Genomic DNA, 20,614 nt, shown 5'->3' with positions numbered 1-20,614 from the left:
CAGCAGTGTACTTCGGTCCTTCTGCCTGCTATGCTCCCCGCTCTGGCTCTGGTGAATTCTCTCACCCTCCCGCGCTTCTGACTGTACCCAGTGCATGTACGAACAAACAAATAAATAAATAAATAAAACATGCCTCTATTAAAAAAAAAATTAAATAAATAAAAAAGAAAGCTTAGAGAGAATAATTTAACTAATGTTAGCATCTATCATTATGCCTACTGAATTTCTACATAAGTTCAGATCATCGAGTTTGAAAATGCGAACACACTATTATTATAGGTGGAAGTTTTTAATTTTCCTTTCCCCTCAACTTTCATGCCTCTTTTGTCACTTCAGAACAGCAGAAATATGTGAATTACATGCTTTTGCATAATGTGTTAATCATTATACAGTGAACAAGATCAGTTACTGAATGCTACATACAGCATTTTATTACAATTTAAAGACATTTCCAAGACAAATTTTAACTATACAAGATTTAGAATTTCATACCTATGATACCATATATCAATCAGTTAATATTCTTAGATAACCAAGATTCAGTTAGCAAGATTCTCAGTCATTTCATTATCCAACTATATACCAAGATTATAGCTGGGATTAGGGAAGCAAGTTTAAACAAAACAATCACTAAAATCTTCAAGAGACAAAAAAAAAGCAAACAAATAAAATAATCATTTTAAGTGATAACAAGAAAAACAACAATGCTGTTAGAAAGTAACAGGGAGCCCACTTCAGGTAAGACAGGAAAATCCTCTCCATGAAGTGAAATATCAGCTGAGATGAACTATTCAAACAGCAGCAAGAAGAGCATCTTGAATTCCAAGAGAAGGTTTAACAACAAACTTCCTAAGCAAGAAGTCCACAGAAAATAACAAGCCACTCCACATGTAGATCAATATAGAAAGCAAGGGATTTGGCATCAAAGTAATCCCATCATTTACTATTGGTCAATCAGGAAATTAACGTCATGGGACCAATTTTCCCAATAAAAAATGGACTAACTAACCAAATTTTGCCACAGAAATCGAAGAAACTGTGATTATGAAATACATAAGAGGTAACATTCAACGCCTTGCCTATGCTTCACAATTGTTTTTAAATTACCTTAAAAGCCATCTATAGAAATTGTTTGTCGGTCTGTCAGTCTGTTGATCTCTCTCTCTCTTTCTGTCTATCCAGGAGAATAAATCCTTATGCCTGGTTATGACTATTTTTAGGACAAGTTCATTTCAGTCACAGCCAGTAACACCCATAAGAGAAACCGCAGCCATGACACCCCTGGGAATCTCACTGACTCCTCTCAACGAGCCTAAGGTGGTTCCTAAGAGAGGTATTATCACCAGAGTTGGGAATGCATCCTGGAGCTGCAAATTCCGAAAATGAAGGTATGCTTCATTTGGTACAGTAGTTTATAGCTTTTGTGAGGTTTCGGTATTACCTGGGTGTAAGCCTGGTAACTTCCTGTTATTTTATAGCACCAGCATAATCAGCATAATCAAACCGTATCTCCAGTGTGGTTCTTTTTTTTTTTTTTTTAAAGATTTATTTATTGATTGATTGATTGATACATACAAGCACTGGGTACTGTTAGAAGTGCGGGAGGGAGAGAGAATTCACCAGAGCCAGAGCGGGGAGCAGAGCAGGCAGAAGGACCGAAGCACACTGCTGAGGGGAGCAGCGGGCGGCAGGAGAGGTCTGCGCGCCATGCGGGACCCTCCTCCCGAGGCCGGGGAGCAGCCGGGGATTGAACCGGCGCTGCAGAGACTGCCGGCAGCTTCCCAACCCAGTGCTCAACCGCTGCGCCACCGGGGAGGCCCTCCAGTGTGGTTCTAACTTGGTCTACTTCCTCATAATGATGATCTACAAACCACGGACCTAATTAGGATTGTTCTATCCACACAATGATTGCGGTAACACATGGAGGTGCTGTATGTTATCATCTGAGGTCTTTTAGCAACTATTCGGATTTGGTCCATGAGGTCTTTCTCAGAAAATTGGGCTGAGATACTGAAGAGTTGGTTGAGAGCTGAGCCAATCAATTATAGCCCCTAAGGGATATTCAAAGAGGACAGATGCAGTAGCTTTATGGTCTTGTTTATTAACTGACATCATAAAAATGTTGATTCTCAGTTTCACACTTGCTTTTATTTTCCTTTGATCCAACAACTCCAATCAGGATGCCACATGCAACACGATAAATTGATGCAATTTCTGCAACTGTAAACTCAGGCAGTTGTTTTTAGGATGGAGTGACATAAGGTCTGGTAACAATTATCTTTGGGTTTCCTTCCTTGAAGATCCTTACTCCTGTCCTTTCTGGGAACTACCATCCCCTGAAAACATGATGAAGGTCTATAGTCATGAAACACAAGAATACTAGCCCAGGGGTGACCTTTTTGAACTTCACATTCCACTGGCCATTTAACATGGACTTTGCACTGCTTTCAAAGTCTTTGATGCATCCTACATCAGAAGACTCATTCTTAGCTATCCTGGGAAATCCTCTAACTTTGCCAAATGTGTTAAGAATCCTTCTTGATCTTCCATTTGTCCATGTATGCCAGTGTTTGCCTAGTTCCTCACTGTGGCTGGTTCCTGGCTGTAACTTTAAAAAACACTAGTTAATCAAAGCTTGCAGTAGAAAAAAATTCTAATCACATACATGCCTTGCTTGTCATTCTAGTTCCTTTACCCATTCATTAAATAATATAAATTTATTATGTGGCCAGGAATTACTAGAATACAGGTCCTGGGATTATAATGTTGAACAAACCCTTATGGAGGTAACATTCCACTACAGAGAAGGCCATACAAATTAAAACAATAAGAGCTATGAATAAAAATGTAAAGTAAAGCATCGGTGATGGGCACAGAGAATGGCTATTTTAAGATAAAATAGTCATGTTTTCTGAGATCACATCTTAGTAAAATGTGAACAAAGTGAAGAGTTAGTCCTGTGACAATCTAGAGAGGCATTCTCTAAGCAAAAGGAACAAGACTGAAGTCTGAGAGAGAAAACCAACTTGACTACTCTGTAAAATAGCAGATACAACATGAACTACAGCTTTAGCATTAATTATTAACAGTCAAAATAAAGTGATACATGCTTTATCAATCCCCAAACTAAGCTCCATGGGACCAGGAAACAATTTTTTTGCATTATCTTTGTATTCAATTCTCCAAACCCTAAAATATTTGAAGGACCCTACCAATAGCTAATAATACCACACAATTAAATGTCAGAGGTGGCCAATTATCAGAAAAGGAAATCAATGCAACAGTCAACTAAGGAACTTGTATATCAAATCTAGTTTGAGACTAAAAATGGATATTATAAATTTATTATAAAATTCCAAACTAGCAAAGGAAAGTCACATCAATAACAGCAACAGGTGTAATAACTATTAAAAGACCTATAGACTACACACACTTCCAATCAAAAGCTCCACAGACTGCATGTCAGTTATATTTAGAAATGTGAGGGCAGGACCTCCCAGGTGGTGTAAGGGGTTAAGACTCAGCACTAGGTCTGTTAAGTCTGTTAAGTCTCAGCCACTGCAGCACTGGAGTTCATGGCACAGCAGACCTTTCCTCTCTTATCAGCAGACCTCTCTCCTCTCTTGCCCCAATCTGCCTGTTCTGCTCCCCACTCTCTCTGGTGAATCTTCTCATTCCCTCCCCCCGATACCTCTGGTCTATACGCCGGTTCTTGTAGGCATAAATAAAATAAATCTTTAAAAAAAAAAAAGAAAGAAAGAAAAAGAAATTGAGGACAGGAGAGAAAGGGAAGCCCAGCAGAACTTCTAATTAAAATTAAGGATCCACAAATTGCTAATTTAGCCAAAACAAATATGAAAAAAGAATACAAATTGGTACCACACAATCTCAATGCTTAAGGCAAATGAAGAAAATGCAGAGTTACAGATCTGAGGCATACAGCATGGGAGGAGGAGGAGAAGGGTAGGGAAGAGCACAAGGGACTATGGTGCTGGTTCCTGGGTAATGTGGAGGGAGACTTATGTTGATAAACTACAAAAAAAAAAGTGCAGTGCAGTGTCAATATACTGATCAATGAAAAGAGTGTAGATTTTTTTTCAGGGTTTTTATAAAGGTGCAAAGATATAATGGAGAAATGATAACCTCCAACTAATTATGCTAGAATAAATGGTAACTGCATAAAAAATTGTTACTTCACATCAAACTCAAAATGTGATACAGCTATAAATAAAAAAGATGTGAAACTCAAGAAAACATGAGAGAGTTTGCAACCTTAGGAAAGGCCAGTATTGCATACAAGGATACCAAAAACACAAAACAAAGAAAAATTAGAAGAACACTATTAAGGAAATTTAAAAGTCCCAGATTAGGAACAGTATGAGTTAATACAGATCTGAAACTTCATTGATTCATCAAGACAAACCATTCAATTACAAACCTGGCAGAGAAGTTCAATAGGTACTTCACAAAAGATATAAAAAATACTGGCACAAGAAAAGATGCTCATCTTTAGTCCCTAGGAAAACAAAATTTAACCTACGAGAATCTTAAAAACTGAAAATACCAAATGTTGGTGAGGATATGGAGCAATCAGAAATCTCATTCACCGCTGATAGGAAGGTACGATGGTATAATCAATGAAAAATAAAGTTCGGCGATTTCTTATATAGTTGAACATACAGCCACTTACTACTAAAAATTACCCAAGCCACATGAAAGTACAATGTTCACAAGAAGCTTTACACACAAAATTTCATAATGGTATTATTCAGTAGGTCAGTAGAGGCAACTCTAAGTCCCATCGATAAACCACTAGACAAACTGGTTAAATCCATGTAAAAGAATACAACTCAGGGGCCTCCCCGGTGGCACAGCGGATGAGCACTGGGTTGCGAAGCTGCCCACAGCCTCTGCAGCGCCGGTTCGATCCCCGACTGCTCCCCGGCCACTGGAGGAGGGTCCCACATGGCGCGCAGACCTCTTCTGCCGCCTGCTGCTCCCCTCAGCAGTGTACTTCAGTCCTTCTGCCTGCTCTGCTCCCTGCTCTGGCTCTGGTGAATTCTCTCACCCTCCCACGCTTCTGACTATACCCAGTGCTTGTATAAATAAATAAATTAGTTAAAAAAAAAAAGAATACAACTCAGCCATTAAATGGAACAAAATACTGATATGATAGATGAAATCTCATGAACATTATGCAAAAGAAACATAATTTTATTCATATGAAAAACTGAAAAAACAAAACTAAACTACTTTATACCAACAGAAAGAACAAGAGCGATCTAGGGGCCTCCCCGGTGGCGCAGCGGTTGAGCGCTGGATTGCGAAGCTGCGCGCGGCCTCTGCGGCGCCGGTTCGATCCCCGGCTGCTCCCCGGCCACCAGAGGAGGGTCCCACATGGCGCGCAGACCTCTCCTGCCGCCCGCTGCTCCCCTCAGCAGTGTACTTCGGTCCTTCTGCCTGCTCTGCTCCCCGCTCTGGCTCTGGTGAATTCTCTCGCCCTCCCGCGCTTCTGACTGTACCCAGTGCATGTATAAACAAAACAAACAAACAAACAAACCAGCAAACAAATAAATAAAGCATGCCTCTATAAAAAAAAAAAAAAAAAAAGAGCGATCTAGGACAGGGACAAAGGATGGGGAATATCTCTGGGATATCTTTGGGATGATGCAAATGTTGTCTATCTTGACTATGGTGAAAAGTTAGATGACTATATTCATTAAAGCTCACAACACCGAGCTCAGTATTTAAAGTTGGGTGTTATTTTAATGTATATATTATACCTCAGCAGAGATGATTAAAATACCGTTCAATACAAAATTATGCTTTGCAAACAAAAGATGGTAAGTTGAATGAAAATCACAGTAAGAAACATCCCTAAAATTCAAGAATGAATCAATATACTCAAGTTTGGAAACCTGACTTCTGATTCCTAGAGGTACACAAAAATTTGTCATTTATAGTCACTCAGTATTTACTCAACATCTACTTACCATATGTCAACTGTACGAACTACAAGGAAAGACAGAATTCCAAAACAGAAATATGTAAATGATAGAATGACAAGATGTTTAAAACTTACGTTGTTAACAAGAATGCCCCATCACCACATCTTTCCAGAGCCTTTCTTGCAGGAGGTTTTGCTGCAAATTCTACAAAACCTTTTCCTGTGGCTCTACCACGATCATCCACAACCACAACAGCTTTCTCTACAGGACCAAACTGGGAAAATGCTTGCTCCAGAAGCTCATTGGAAACAACCGGAGAAAGGTTCTTGACAGTAAGGGCTGCTCCATGTGTAGCAAAACGAATTCGGAGAGGTCTGCTCTTCAAAATGGTGCCATCCAGCTCTGCTTTTGCAATTTCAGCCAGTGTTCTGGATTCCTTTTTAGGAGGAAAAATAAATTTTAAAACATAATAGTAACAGGGCCTCTCCCTGGTGGTGCAAGGGGGTAAGACACAACCTATGAAGTAGTCCGCAGCCTCTGCAGCACAAGTTTGATCCCCAGCTTGGCCAGGGAGCAACCCACATGGGGCAGCTGACCTCTCCTGTCTCGCCTGCTGCTCCCCTCAGCAGTGTACTTCAGCGAGTCTGCTTGTTCTGTTCCCCACTCTGTCTCTAGTGAATCCTCCCCACCCCCGACCTCTGGCCTGCACCCCAGCTCTTATATGAGTAAATAAATAAATCTTTTTAAAAAACATACTAGGGCCTCCCCTGGTGGCGCTGGTGGTTGAGCGCCGCACAGTGAAGTTGTCCACAGCCTCTGCAGCACCGGATCAATCCCGGCCCGCCGGGGAGGGACCCACATAGTGCGGCAGACCTCTCCTGTCTTGCCCGCTGCTCCCCTCAGCAGTGTATTTCATCAGTCTGCCTGTTCTGTTCCCCGCTCTGTCTCTGGTGAATCCTCTCACCCTCCCGCGCATCTGGCCTGTACCCCAGTTCTTGTATAAATAAGTAAATCTTTAACAAAAAAATAAATAATAGTAACAGAAAAACACTTAAAACAGTATTATGTTTCTTTTTTTTTTTAACACTACTGAGGCTAGCAGCAGGCAAGGCAGGAGAGGTCTGCATGCCATGTTGGTTTCTCCCTGGCAGGCTGGGAATCGAACCTGCACTGCAGAGGCTGCGGACAGCTTCAAAGGGCAGCGCTTAACCCTCTGCACCACCGGGGAGGCCCAACAGTGCTATGTTTCTAAGGAGCAGAGTTGGCTAACTTTAGGAAATGGCTAACAGGGTCATTTTGTGTCTTTCAGTTTTGTTAGCAAAACTGCATTTTATTAATTGTTCAGCGATAAATAAGTTTAAACATTTTAAGTAGAAAGTCCTAAGCCCACTGTCCTATTAAAAGTCATGACGGGCCTCCCCGGTGGCGCAGCGGTTGAGCACTGGGTTGCGAAGCTGCCCGCAGCCTCTGCAGCACCGGTTCAATCCCTGGCTGCTCCCCGGCCACCGGAGGAGGGTCCCACATGGTGCGCAGACCTCTCCTGCCACCCGCTGCTCCCCTCAGCAGTGTACTTTGGTCCTTCTGCCTGCTCTGCTCCCCGCTCTGGCTCTGGTGAATTCTCTCACCCTCCTGCACTTCTAACTGTGCCCAGTGCTTATATAAATAAATAAATAAGTAAATAAATAAATAAATAAATAAATAAATAAATAAATCTTTAAAAAAAAAATAAAAGTCATGACATGGGGGCCTCCCTGGTGGCGCAAGGAGTTAAGCACAGCACTATGAAGCTAACTGCTGTGACTGTAGCACATTCAATCCCCAGCTAGCCAGGGCGCTACCCGCTACCTCAGCAGACCTCTCCTGACTTGCCCACTGCTCCCCTCAACAGTGTACTTCAGTCAGTCTGCCTGTTCTGTTCCCCACTCTGTCTCAGGTGAATCCTCTTACCCCACCCCACACCTCTGGCCTGTATCCCACTTCTTCCATGCATAACTAAATCTCTGAAACAAAAAGTCATCACAAAGATACCTGTTCATTAACCAATTACCACCTATGAAATATTCACAGCAGCATCATCTTTAAAATCGTCAACATATGGACTTAAAATCTTATATCTTCAACATATGGACCTCCCTGGTGGCACATCATTATGAAGCTATCTGCAGCCTCTGCAACACCAGTTTGAGATCCTGCCAGGGAGCTACCGAAATGGCGCAGCAGACCTCTCCTGACTTGCCAGCTACTCCCCTCATCAGTATACTTCAGTCAATCTGCCTGTTCTGTTCCCCACTGCCTCTGGTGAATCTTCTCACGGGGATACTTTTGGCCTGTACTCCAGTTCTTGCATGCATAATAAATCTTAAAAAAAAAAAAACAAAAAACCCACAACTTTAGGGGCCTCCCTGGTGGCACCTTGAAGGTATCCACAGCCACTGCAGTAAGAGTTCAATTTACTGCCAGGGAGGTGACCACAAGGCGCAGCAAACCTCTGCTGCCTAGTCTGCTGCTCCCCTCAGCAGTGTATTTCAGTCAATCCGCCTGTTCTGTTCCCCACTGCCTCTGGTGAATCCTCTAAACCCCCCCCCACCTCTGGCCTGTACCCCAGTTCTTTATGCATAAATCGTTAAAAAAAAAAAACTTTGAATTACTGCCTTAGGTAAATATTTACAGAACTCATTTTACAAAGACAAATGAACCTTAAGTATACACAAAATGTGCGTTTTATTACTCTTAACTGTACCAGAAAACATTTAATATTAAATGAATATCTAACAATGAACAGATACTTTGTACCTAATTGTTCCCATACTCCAACACTGAGACACAAATTTTAGGAATGGAGTTTTGAATTCAAATACTGTTCAGTATGATGAGGAATGAGAAAGGATTTGAGAAACCTTCACGAAGGGACAATAATATTCCGTATCTTGGTATGATTTTTAGATTAACAGATGTATGCATTTGTCTGAAATCATCAAGCACTACACTTTTAATATGTATATAGATTACAAATAACCTAAAAAAATTTGTACTCTAGTTACTGTAAGAACACCAGAATGGGGCCTCCCCTGGTGGCGCAGGCGGTTGAGCGCAGTGCTGTGAAGCTGTCCACAGCCTCTGCAGCGCCAGTTCAATCCTGGCGAGGGTCCCACATGGCTCAGCAGACCTCTCCTGTAGCGCCCGCTGCTCCCCTCAGTTGTGTATTTCATCAGTCTGCCTGTTCTGTTTCCCACTCTGTCTCTGGTGAATCCTCTCACCCTCCCACGAATCTGGCCTGTACCCTGGTTCTTGTATAAATAAATAAATATCTCTTTAAAAAAAAAAAAAAAGAATGTCAAAATGTTTGTCATGGACTGATGAACAGGGATGAACAGATATGTGAAAAAAACATACAGAGCAAAATTTAATTATATAATATGGGTGCCATAATAAAATGCTTGGGAGGATGGAGACAGATAAGCTTGATCAGGACTTTGTAAAAGTTAAGATTATTTCTAAAGTACATCTTCCATTCAGTCAGAAACAGTCACATCACATACTGCCACCCCCCCAAACAAGAAATCTCAATTTTTTTGTTGTTAAATCAGCAATTTTTTTAAACTGATGGCAATGAATTTAATTTTTACTACCTTTTTTTGGCCAAATATAATGCTAACATTATATTTTAATGTCATAATCCTTTTTCAAAGCTTATACTCTTCATGGTTTTTAAGAGTTCTAAATCAGGGTTTGTGAATCACAGCACTACTGCTATTATGAGTAAGATTGTTTGGGGGGAGGAGGTTGTTCTGTGCACTGTAGTTTGTATAAAAGTAGAAAAAAAAATCCTGCATTTTTGACAACCAAAAATATCTCCAGACATTATTAAATTGCCCTGGAAAGCAAAATCACCTCATTTGAGAATCACTGCTGTAGATACACATACAGAAGTGTGTCTGTACTTCAATTTTTAAAATCAGTTAAAATTATGTATTTGACATGAAACCGAAGATTTCTTTACTTCATACCTCAGAATAATATATCTTTGTTACCAAGAAATTGCTATATGCCAGGGCCTCCCCTGGTGGTGCAGTGGTTGAATGCTGGGCTGCGAAGCTGCCCACGGCCTCTGCAGCACCGGTTTGATCCCCGGCCGCCAGCGAGGGTCCCACATGGCGCAAAGACCTCTCCTGCTGTGCCCGCTGCTCCCCTCAGCAGTGTACTTCATCAGTCTGCCTGTTCTTTCCCTGCTCTGGATCTGGTGAATTGTCTCACCCTCCCGCACTTCTGACTGTACCCAGTGCTTGTATAAATAAATAAATAAATCTTAAAAAAATGAATTGCTATATGCCAGCCATTCATTACCATATCATATGCATTATCTTTCATTTTCTTCACCACCTATCTCATGGTCAGTTATGCCACTATCTTCACCTCAGAAGAGAAATGTTCTGGTGAGGTTGAACAGAGAAATGTTCTGGAGAGGTTGAATAACTTGCCCAAAGTCACAACACAATTGCTGATACGAATCTATACATATTTCACAATCTCTTCCCAATACACCATAATCCTGCTTCCCAACTAGTATCCCTGCATTATTGGGCACACAAGAGAGTAAAACTGTATGTTCTGAACTGAAAAGAATTTAAAAAAAAAAAAAGAAGAAAAATGAGTAGCCCAGATAGAAACTGCTGTAACTAGGATTTAATGATTTCCATTGAGCCCTTTCCAAATGAGCACAGCTTTTCTTTCATTGTTAATAGTTTATGATTTCCCACTGATGAGTACTAAGTTAATAAAGAAAAGGAAATCCACTGATTAGAAATGGAAATTGCCTTCAAGTCAATGAAAAGAAAGTTGTTTAAGTAACACCTAGCTTCATACTATGAAATACAGTATGGTCATTATGGAGAATCTAATGACATAAAAACATGTTAAAGATATATTAAGTGAAAAACTCAAATCACAATAGTTATAAAGTATGGTTTAGGGCCTCCCCGGTGGCACAGCGGTTGAGCGCTGGGTTGCGAACCTGCCCGCAGCCTCTGCGGCGCTGGTTCGATCCCCGGCTGTTCCCCAGCCACCAGAGGAGGGTCCCGCATGGCGTGCAGACCTCTCCTGCCGCCCGCTGCTCCCCTCAGCAGTGTACTTCGGTCCTTCTGCCTGCTCTGCTCCCCGCTCTGGTGAACTCTCTCACCCTCCCGCGCTTTCTGACTGTACCCAGTGCATGTATAAACAAAACAAACAAACAAATAAATAAACATGCCTCTATAAAAAAAATTAAAAAAAAAAGTATGGTTTAATTAAAGATTTATTTATTTATGCATACAAGTACTGGAGTGTAAGCCAGAGGTGCGGGAGGTGAGAGGATTCACCAGTGGGGAGCACAACAGGCATATCTTCTGAAATACACTGCTGAGGGGAGCAGTGGGCAAGACAGGAGAGGTCTGCTGTGCCTTGTGGGTTAGCTCCCTGGTCTGCACAGGATCGAACTCTTACTGCAGTAGCTGGCAGTAGCACTGTGTCTTTAAACCATATACTATCAGGGAGGCCCAAAGTATGGTTTTATTTTTGAAGAAAATTACGTAAAGGTTAAATGGTGATCATGTTTATTAGTAAGAGTATAAAGGGATGAAGATCTTTTGATAATGTTTAAATTATAACTTAAAAGAATCCTGAAATAAAAGACAACTTCAAACTATATGTTGGACAAGTCCAGGATACATTCCGCAATGTCTTCTCCATTACTTCAGCCTTCTACAAAAGAGCAAGGGGAAGAGCCTTAGTCTCTAATGATAAATAAAAGTAAATTCATTTCACTTTTAATTCTTTAATTAGAACAGAAGTTCTCAAACTTTAGCCAAGTATTAAGATAACAAAAAGGGCTGGTTAAAAACCAGATTGTGGATCTCCCTGATGGCCTAAGGGTTAAGTTTCAGCACTTATTACCTGGAGGGCCTGAGTTCAAATCCTATCGGGGAGCTAACCCACACATGGCACAGCAGACCTCTCCTCTCTTGATCACTGCTCCCCTTAGCAGTGTATTTCACTAAATCCACCTATTCTGCTCCCTACTCCAACGAAGACTCTCACCACCCACACCTCTGGCCTACACCCCAATTCTTCTTCCAAAAAAATAAATTTTAGAGCCTCCCTGGTGGCGCAGGTGGTTGAGCGCCGCACTGTGAAGCTGTCTGCAGCCTCTGCAGCAGGGGTTTGATTCCCACTGACCGGCGAGAATCCCACATGGCGAAGCAGACCTCTCCTGCCGCTGCTCCCCTCAGCAGTGTATTTCGTTAGTCTGCCTGTTCTATTCCCCGCTCTGTCTCTGGTGAATCCTCTCACTCGCCTGCACATCTGGCCTGTACCCCGGTTCTTGTATAAATAAATAAATCTTTAAAAATAAATAATTTTTTGAAAAATTCTTTAAGGGGCCTCCCTGGTAGCCCAAGGGGTTAAGTGTCAGCACTGAAGCTATCAGCAGCCACTGCAGCAAGTGTTCATTCCCCTGGCAGCCAGGGAGCTACGCACATGGTGCAGCAGACCTCTCCTGTCTTGCCCACTGTTGCCCTCAGCAGTGTATTTCAGTGAGTCTGCCTGTTCTGCTCCCCACTCTGTTTCGGGCAACTCCTCTCACCACCCACACTTTTGGCCTACACCCCAGCTCCTGCATGCAAATAAAAATAAATCTTTTTTTTTTTTTTTTTTTTTTTTTATAGAGGCATGCTTTATTTATTTGTTTGCTGGTTTGTTTGTTTGTTTTTTTGTTTATACATGCACTGGGTACAGTCAGAAGCGGCGGGAGGGTGAGAGAACTCACCAGAGCCAGAGCGGGGAGCAGAGCAGGCAGAAGGACCGAAGTACACTGCTGAGGGGAGCAGCGGGCGGCAGGAGAGGTCTGCACGCCATGTGGGACCCTCCTCTGGTGGCCGGGGAGCAGCCGGGGATCGAACCGGCGCCGCAGAGGCCGCGGGCAGCTTCGCAACCCAGCGCTCAACCGCTGCGCCACCGGGGAGGCCCCTAAAAATAAATCTTAAAAAATAAAACATGCAAGGCCTCCCCAGTGGCGCAGGGCTGTTTAGTTGTCCGTTGTCCGCAGCGCTGGTTTGCCAGTTCGATTCCCGTCCAGCCTGGGGATTCCCACATGGCGCCACTGTCTCGCCCGCAGCTCCCCTCAGCAGTGTATTGCAGTCCTTCTGCCTGTTCTGCTCCCTGCTCTGTCTCTAATGAATTCTCTCACCCTCCAGTGCCTCTGGCCTGTACCCCAGTGCTTACATAAATAGATAAATCTTAAAACAGAAAACACGCAAACCACAAAAACAAGAAACAACATTTAAAAATAAAACAAAATTCAACTCCTCAGTCACACTCGTCAACATTTCAAGTTCCAACAGTGATTTAAGGGACTAGTGCCTACCATTTGGGACACAGATACACACATTTTCAGCAATGCAGTACACTGGACAGCACTAACAGTACACTAAAGAGTTAACTATTATTGGGGCTTTGACACTAGGAAGGGGGAAAGAAGGGCAAAGGATTTTTCTGTGTCAGTATTTTATTGGCATCTTTTTAAGCATTAAGGCGTCTAAAACAGAAGAGATACACAGCCCAACTATTCTTCCTTCATCAATTGAATTTCAGAATAACTAAGATAATCTAAGTAGCTAATGATAAAAATGGTAGTCTCTTTTTGCAAAATTTACTAAAAGTTACCTATAATACTTAATTGTAGATATCTAACTTCCTTTACGATAACTTTTGGGTTTATATTAAAAATGACTATCAAATAACAGGCTGTTTTGCTAATGTCCCAAAAATAGTTAAATGTTTGCTAGGCTCAAAATGCCCCTATTACTTATGGGGCGTTTGAATAAAATTTGTATCTCATTAATCTGTAAAGCTTTTCTCTTTTCTTGAAGTCATTCAGATGCTGAAATACTGTCATAGCGTCATTTAAATTAAAATCAGTTTTCTCTTCATATTAAAATTTTGCCTTGCCCACTCACGTAGGGAACCGAATTTTGAAAGCTAAAATTCCAATAAAAGCTCCTGAAAACTGCAACAAAGGTAAAAACTGCGGGTCAAACTAGAAAAACAACAAACACACACACACAAAAAAAAAAACCAAGCGTTTCGTAAAAAAGTCCCCTTGAAAAAAGGTATCTATCTTCTTGGTTTTAAAAAACAAAACCCATTATCCGAACAAAAATCACAACAATGCAGTGTGACTGGCACTGCTGACGGGTTCCCCACTTCCCCCCAGCAAGCAGGAAAGCCTAAGGTGTTTTGGCCTTCAATGTAAACGTTCATTTTCAAGTTCTTTTAAAAACAAAGACCAAAGGCCTCCTAGGTAGCACAAGGGGGCTAAGCATAGCGCAACTCTGCAGCACGAATTCGATCCCCGGCGCCGGCCGGGGAGCTACCACATGGCGCAGCAGACCGCTCCTGTCTTGCCCACTGCTCGCCTCAGCAGTGTATTTAAGTATATCTGACTGTTCTGCTCCCCACTGTCTCTGGTGAATCCTCTCACAACCCCCACGCACACACACCCCTCTGTCCTGTACCCCAGTTCTTGTATGCATAAATAAATCCTTAAAAAAATAAAAACAAAGACCAAGGTTTGCGTGTTATGGGGAAACGTACTATTCCGGAATGTAATAGTCCATAATTCATCTTTCCCTCTAAAAAAGACGTGGAACCCTCCAGAAGCACGCCTGGGAGGCGAGAACACAGCAGACACACAATTCAACGTCGTCCCCCACTGCCTGGCAGAGGAAGCAGGGCGGAGAGGAGCGGGGCCGCGGTTCAAGCCAAAGGCGCGAGGGCAGGAAGCTACGGACACGATCCGGATACTTGTATCCGCCTAGGGGAATTCTGGCAGGACCCACGTCTCCGTTTCAATCCGTCAGCTTTCCTCACTACACGATGGGGGGACCTCTCCCCAAACGCGGCTGCGCACCCAGACCCTTCCCGGCGCCGGCAGCGACCGCCTTCCCGGCAGAGCCCAACGCGCCGACCAGAGCCCGGGTCCGGGACGCCCGCTACCGGGGCGCCGCGCCGCCGCCAGGGGGGAGACGACCAGCTCCGCGGGAAGGCGGGCCGGAGGCGCTGCGACCCTCACATCACAGGCCAGAGAGGCGGCCGGGACCGGCGCTCCCTCCCGCGACGCGGCGCCCGCCCCAGCCCACACACGGAGCCCCGCACTCACCAAGCGAATGAAGCCGAAGCCGCGGTCCCGGTTGATGAAGACCTCGCTGGGCTCGCCATAGCGCTCGAAGAGCCTTTTGAAGTCCTCCTCGGTGATGTCCGTGGGCAGGTTCCCCACAAAGAGGCGGCAGCGCTGGGTGTACGTCTTCTCGCCCGGCTTGAGGAAGCTCTTGATGTCTATAGTAAAGCCCATCTCCTCGTCCGGGTGGTCCTCCGGGGGCGCGGGGCCGGCGGGCGCAGACTCACCGGCCAGCGCGAGCGCCATGGCGCCTGCCGGCTCGCTGTCGCCCACCGCGGACTCGAGAGCGCGAAGGCGGGCCGGGTTTTTCTCAATGCGTACTTGCTTCAGGTTTCCTCTCAGCATCATCTTACCGAATTCGCTTCGATAACTAACGGGCCCCTAGGCCTGGGTCTATATCCCGAGCTACACCTCTTGAAAGGAAATGAGGATAGGTAGGTCTCGAGCCAGCAGCGCCGCCACACCACACTCACGCCCGCGGCGGCTGCACGTTCAAAATGGCGCCGCCGCCAGCCGCAGTTAGACGCCGAGAAGCCGCATGTAAGCCCCGCCCCTCCGAAAAGGCCCGGAAGGGAGTAACGCGCGTGCGCATTTGCGGCGCCAACGGCCCACCCCTTCCTAGCCAGCGCATGCGCACAAGGTAAAAAGCGTTACCGTCCTATCTGCTTAGTTTCCCAAGCATCTAAAACAGGAGCCGCTTGGTTGTGCTTATGGAGAAAATTGTGTGATGTATGTAGCAGCGTGTGAAGGTCCATGATTTGGAGGAACATTCAGACAGTTAAATAGCTCAATGTTCAATGACTATGGAAAAGTGGAAACTTGAAAATTTTATCCATAGCGTTTAATGACAAGATATTTCCCAGTAACTGAAATAATTAAAGCATTTGTTTTTGCTCGTTTTCATGTGGTGTTTGGAGTTTGGAGTTTTTAGGTTCACTCTGGGAAAGGTTTCACCAGAGCTCCCCTTTCAGGGGCACTCAGAGAGTTTCCCAGGCAAGTTTCTCCACCAAGCAGAGACCTTACATTTAAAGAGCAGGTTTATTAGGGAAAGGGACAGAAGAATAAAGGACACTTGCATAGACACAAGTGGGCAGGAAGAGCTGTCCTGAAAGGGACAGGCTTGCTAAGAGAGGCCTGCATGGTTGCAGGCGGGCGACCTTGAGGAGAGCTGCCTCTGCTGAGGGAGGTCAGTGAAGAGAAGTTCCAGCATGGAACAGGTCACGGCCAGGCAGGAAGGCTAGTGCCCTGCAGAGGGAGAGAGTTGGTGAAAAGAAGCACCTGCATAGTCACAGATGGACAGAGGGAATGCTGTCCCCAGCCACTGCAAAGACTACACTAATACAGTCTTCTCTTTGGGAGGGCCTCACTCCTAGTGAGCCTTCAGGTTAGTTGCTGATTTGGGGTAACTATGCAGAATCTGAAAGGGACCATGGACTCAATCTCCATATCTTTACCTTTGGGGTCTGTTGGGCACAATCTCCACATCTTTACCATTGGGCCTATGCTCTAGACACTCCCTACAGCAGTCTGATACCTGCTTGGATCTTATGCTTTGTAATCTAGGCATTGGCACCTAAGGATCTTGGGTTCCATAGCTGTGTCGATGGCTATGCTAATCTCTTCTACCCCCACCTCCTTGTGTGAGCTAGGTTTCTGGTCTTGTTGCGCCTCCTTTTCAGTTTTTTTCTATTCCTGTCCTCCATTATTCTCAAGAGCAAGGTGTTTATTATATTTCCTAATGAAATAATCCAATTATATAAAATGTACTGTTGACCTCAGAGAAGGACTCCATGAAATTCCTTATGAAAGTAGTATTGTTACTGAGCAACCCTGATATGAAATGGGTTGTCTGACTATGGATCCTCACCCGCATGCTTAAAAGGGACTTATTAATATTCAACTGCAGGCACACACAAAAGGCTAATAAAGGGTTTATTTACAAAAGAAGGGGAAATGAAGAAATGAGTAACTCAGGGAGAAAAAGAGGGAGATAAATTTGTAAATGCATCCTACCAGTTTCGCTGACCTGGAATCCCAATAGCACCCTGAGAGCTGGCAAAAAAGCCAAGAGCTCTGAGGCAGAGAGAGAGAGAGAGAGACACCCCCAAGCCCTACATGTCTGGTTTTATACCAAACCTGGCTGCTTACTTAACTCCACCTTCAGGTCCCAGCAACCCTCCCGTTGGTCATGATGGAATTTGTAGTTCCCAGTGTCTTGATGGCTTTGGTCTAGATTAGGGGTGGAGTCTACAAAACCTCTATGGAGTTTGCTCAGGACATCCTTTCCCCCTAACAACATTACAACCTGACCACGATTCCCAGGAACCATAGTTTATGACAAGGGTCAATAAACAATTTTTTCTAAAGGTCCAAATATTTTAAGATTTGCAAGCCATAGGGTATCTACCAAATTACTCAATTTCGCCCAGGTTCCTTGAACAAAATGGGTGTGCATGAGTGCAAAATGAAATTAAATCACACTGCAAAAAAAATCAGCAGTTTCGGGCCTCCCTGGTGGCACAAGGGGTTAAGACGCAACCTATGAAGCTATCTGCAGCTACTGCAGCAGGAGTTCGATCCCCGGCCAGGGAGCAACCCACATGGCACAGCAGACCTCTCCTGACTCACCTGCTGCTCCCCTCAGCAATATATTTCAGTCATTCTGCCTGTTCTGTTCTCCACTCTGTCTCTGGTGAATCCTCTAACCTCCCGGATCTCTGGCCTGTACCCCAGTTCTTATATGAATAAATAATCTTTTTAAAAAAATGAGCAGTTTCTCATGTCCTTTGATTTGTAAAGGATTTGTCAAGGAAAAAGACACCTGTCCCCCACCATGTTCAACTAGTGAATGGATGAACAATGGTACATTTAGGGGCCTCCCTGGTGGCACAAGGGGTTAAGCACAGCACTATGAAGCTATCCACAGCCTCTGCAGCATGAGTTCAATCCCCAGGCTGGCCAGGGAGCTACTCACATGACTCAGCAGACTTCTCCTGACTCGCCCGCTGCTCCCCTCAGCAGTGTATTTTAGTCAATCCACCTGTTCTGTTCCCCACTGTCTCGTGAATCCGCTCACTCACCCACCCTCACATCTCGGGCATATACCCCAGTTCTTGTATGCATAAATAAATAAAATCTTTGGGAAAAAAACAACAGTGGTATGTTCATATAAAAGAACTTACTCCGCAATAAAAAGGAATAAACTATGACTTAACAACTTGACTCAAAAGGCTGCATGCTGTATATATAACCTTCTAGAAGAAGATTAACTACAAGTATAGAACATAGATCAGTGGTTGCCAGGAGCTGAAAGGGTAGGAAGATAGGAAGGGACTTGACTACATAAAAATTTCTGGAATGATAGAATATATCTGGATCATGGTGGTGAAGAGGTGGTTGGAGTTAGTGGATTTGGAGTGCAGGTTCCTTGGGTTCACTCTGGGAAAGGTGTCACCAGAACTCTCATTTCAGCGACACACACTGAGTTCCCCAGGCAAGTTTTTCCACAAGTCAGAGACATTAGTTATATTTAAAGAGCAGGTTAATTAGGGAAAGAGAGGAATAAAGGAAACTTGCATAGACACAAGCGGGCAGGAAGAGCTGCCCTGAAAGAGACAGGTTTGCTGAGAGAGGCCCGCATGGTTACAGGCTGGCGGCCTTGAGGAGAGCTACCTCTGCTGAGGGAGGTCAGTGAAGGGAAGGCCCAGCCAGTACAGGTCATAGGCAGGCAGGAAGCTGCTGCTCTGTGGAGGGAGAGAGTTGGTGAAAAGAAGCACCTGCATAGTCACAGGTGGGCAGACGGAGTGCTGCCCCATTGTGGGCGCAGCGTTAGGTTTTATCATCTTCAGGGAGGGCTCATTTTTGTGGGTGGATGGTTTGTGCCCCTGTAGCAGTCTGATAGTTTCTGGATGTTGCGCCTCCTGATCTAGGTGTTGTTGGCTAAGAGTCTTGGTTTTTATAGCTGTTGCAGAGCAACCCCAATATAAAACGGGTTGCCTAACTGTGGGTCCTCACCCGCGCACTTAAAGGGGACTTATTAATGTTAAACTGCAGACACACAAAAAAGGTTGATAAAAGGTTTATTTACAAGGGAAGGGGAAATGGGGAAATGAATAACTCAGGGAGAAAAAGAGGGAGATAAGTTTGTAAGTGCGTTCTACCTGTTCTGCTGACCGGAATCCCAATGACCCACCAAGCTGGTGAAAAACTGAGCAAGCCACGGGGCCAAGAGAGCAACCCCTGGCCAAAGGGCCAGTTAAATACACAAATAGAGAACACAGTTGCTTAACTCTGCCCTCAGGTCCTCACAACCCTCCCTTTGGTGATCATGGGATTTGTAGTTCCCAGTGTCTTGATAGAGTGGAGGTGGAGTCCACAAAGCCTTTATGGAGTTTTCTCAGGACATCCTTTCCCCCTAACATAACTGGGTTAAGGGATTAAGCTAATCCCTTCTACCCCTACCTCCTTGTGTGAGTTAGATTTTTGACCTTGAATCTTCTTTCCAGTTTTTCTATTCTTATCCTCCATCAGTGGTAGCTACACAATTGTATGTATTTGTTAAAACTAAGTAGGGGCCTCCCTGATGGCACAAGGGGTTAAGTCTCAGAACTATGAAGCTAATCCACAGGGCCTCAGCAGACCTCTCCTGTCTTGCCTAACCTGCTCCTCCCCTCAGCAGTGCATTTCATAGATCTGCCTATTCTGCTCCTCACTCTGTCTCTGATGAATCATCTCACCAACTCTAGGCTACACCCCAGCTCTTGCATACATAAATAAATAAAAATAAATCTTTTAAATAAATAAAAATAAAACTACTAAGTAGGGAGAACTGCACTAAAAGAGTCAAATATTCTGTTATTCAAATTATAACTTCAAAAAAAGTTTAATTTTGTTTAATTGTCTCAGGACTAAACCTTGTTTACCTCAATTACCATTCAAATTCTAATCACCCAGGGCCTCCTGGGTGGCTCAAGGGGTTAGGCACTGCACTGTGAAGCTATCCCCAGTCTCTGCAGCACCAGTTCGATCCCCAGCCGGCCAGGGAACAATCCATATGGCACAGCAGACCTCTCCTGATTCGCCCTCTGCTCCCCTCAGCAGTGGATTTCAGTCCCCTGTTCCCCATTATGTCTCTGGTGAGTCCTCTCTCCGCCCACACCTCTGGCCTGTACCGCAGTTCTTGTATGTATAAGTAAACCTTTATAAAAAATTAACAAATAGCCATAGACACTATCTTCCCTCCCATCACAATGAATGAATTGCCAATAATCCCCTCTAAGACTAAATCAAAGTATACTACTAAGGGATGAATATTTCTTGATATGTACTGAACTGTTCTTGTCTGCAAAACAAACAGCTAATATACCTTCCATCTTTTTCTAAAAAAGGAGGGGCCTCCCTGGTAGCCTACCTGTTAAATCTCAGTGCTACCACTGCATTGGCATGAGTTCCATTCTGG

At 44.1% G+C, this 20,614-nt stretch overlaps 1 protein-coding gene across 1 annotated transcript in view; it reads right to left on the bottom strand.

Moving 5' to 3' along the window:
- Positions 1–15,678, bottom strand: part of PSPC1 (paraspeckle component 1) — a 73,306-nt gene extending 57,628 nt beyond the window's left edge. The window contains exons 1-2 of the mRNA XM_037527378.2: positions 15,139–15,678; positions 6,083–6,384 (exon numbers count right to left, since the gene is read on the bottom strand). Coding sequence (XP_037383275.1) covers positions 6,083–6,384; positions 15,139–15,504 — 668 coding nt within the window. The 5' untranslated portion in view covers positions 15,505–15,678. The remainder of the gene's footprint in view (positions 1–6,082; positions 6,385–15,138) is intronic.
- Between the last annotated feature and the right edge of the window lie 4,936 nt (positions 15,679–20,614).

Source organism: Talpa occidentalis, unplaced genomic scaffold, assembly GCF_014898055.3.
Source record: "Talpa occidentalis isolate TD23 unplaced genomic scaffold, MPIMG_talOcc4v2.1 talOcc4.5, whole genome shotgun sequence".
NCBI lineage: Eukaryota > Metazoa > Chordata > Mammalia > Eulipotyphla > Talpidae > Talpa > Talpa occidentalis.
Note: the sequence above shows the minus strand (reverse complement) of the source record. Positions and strands in the feature narration are given on the sequence as shown.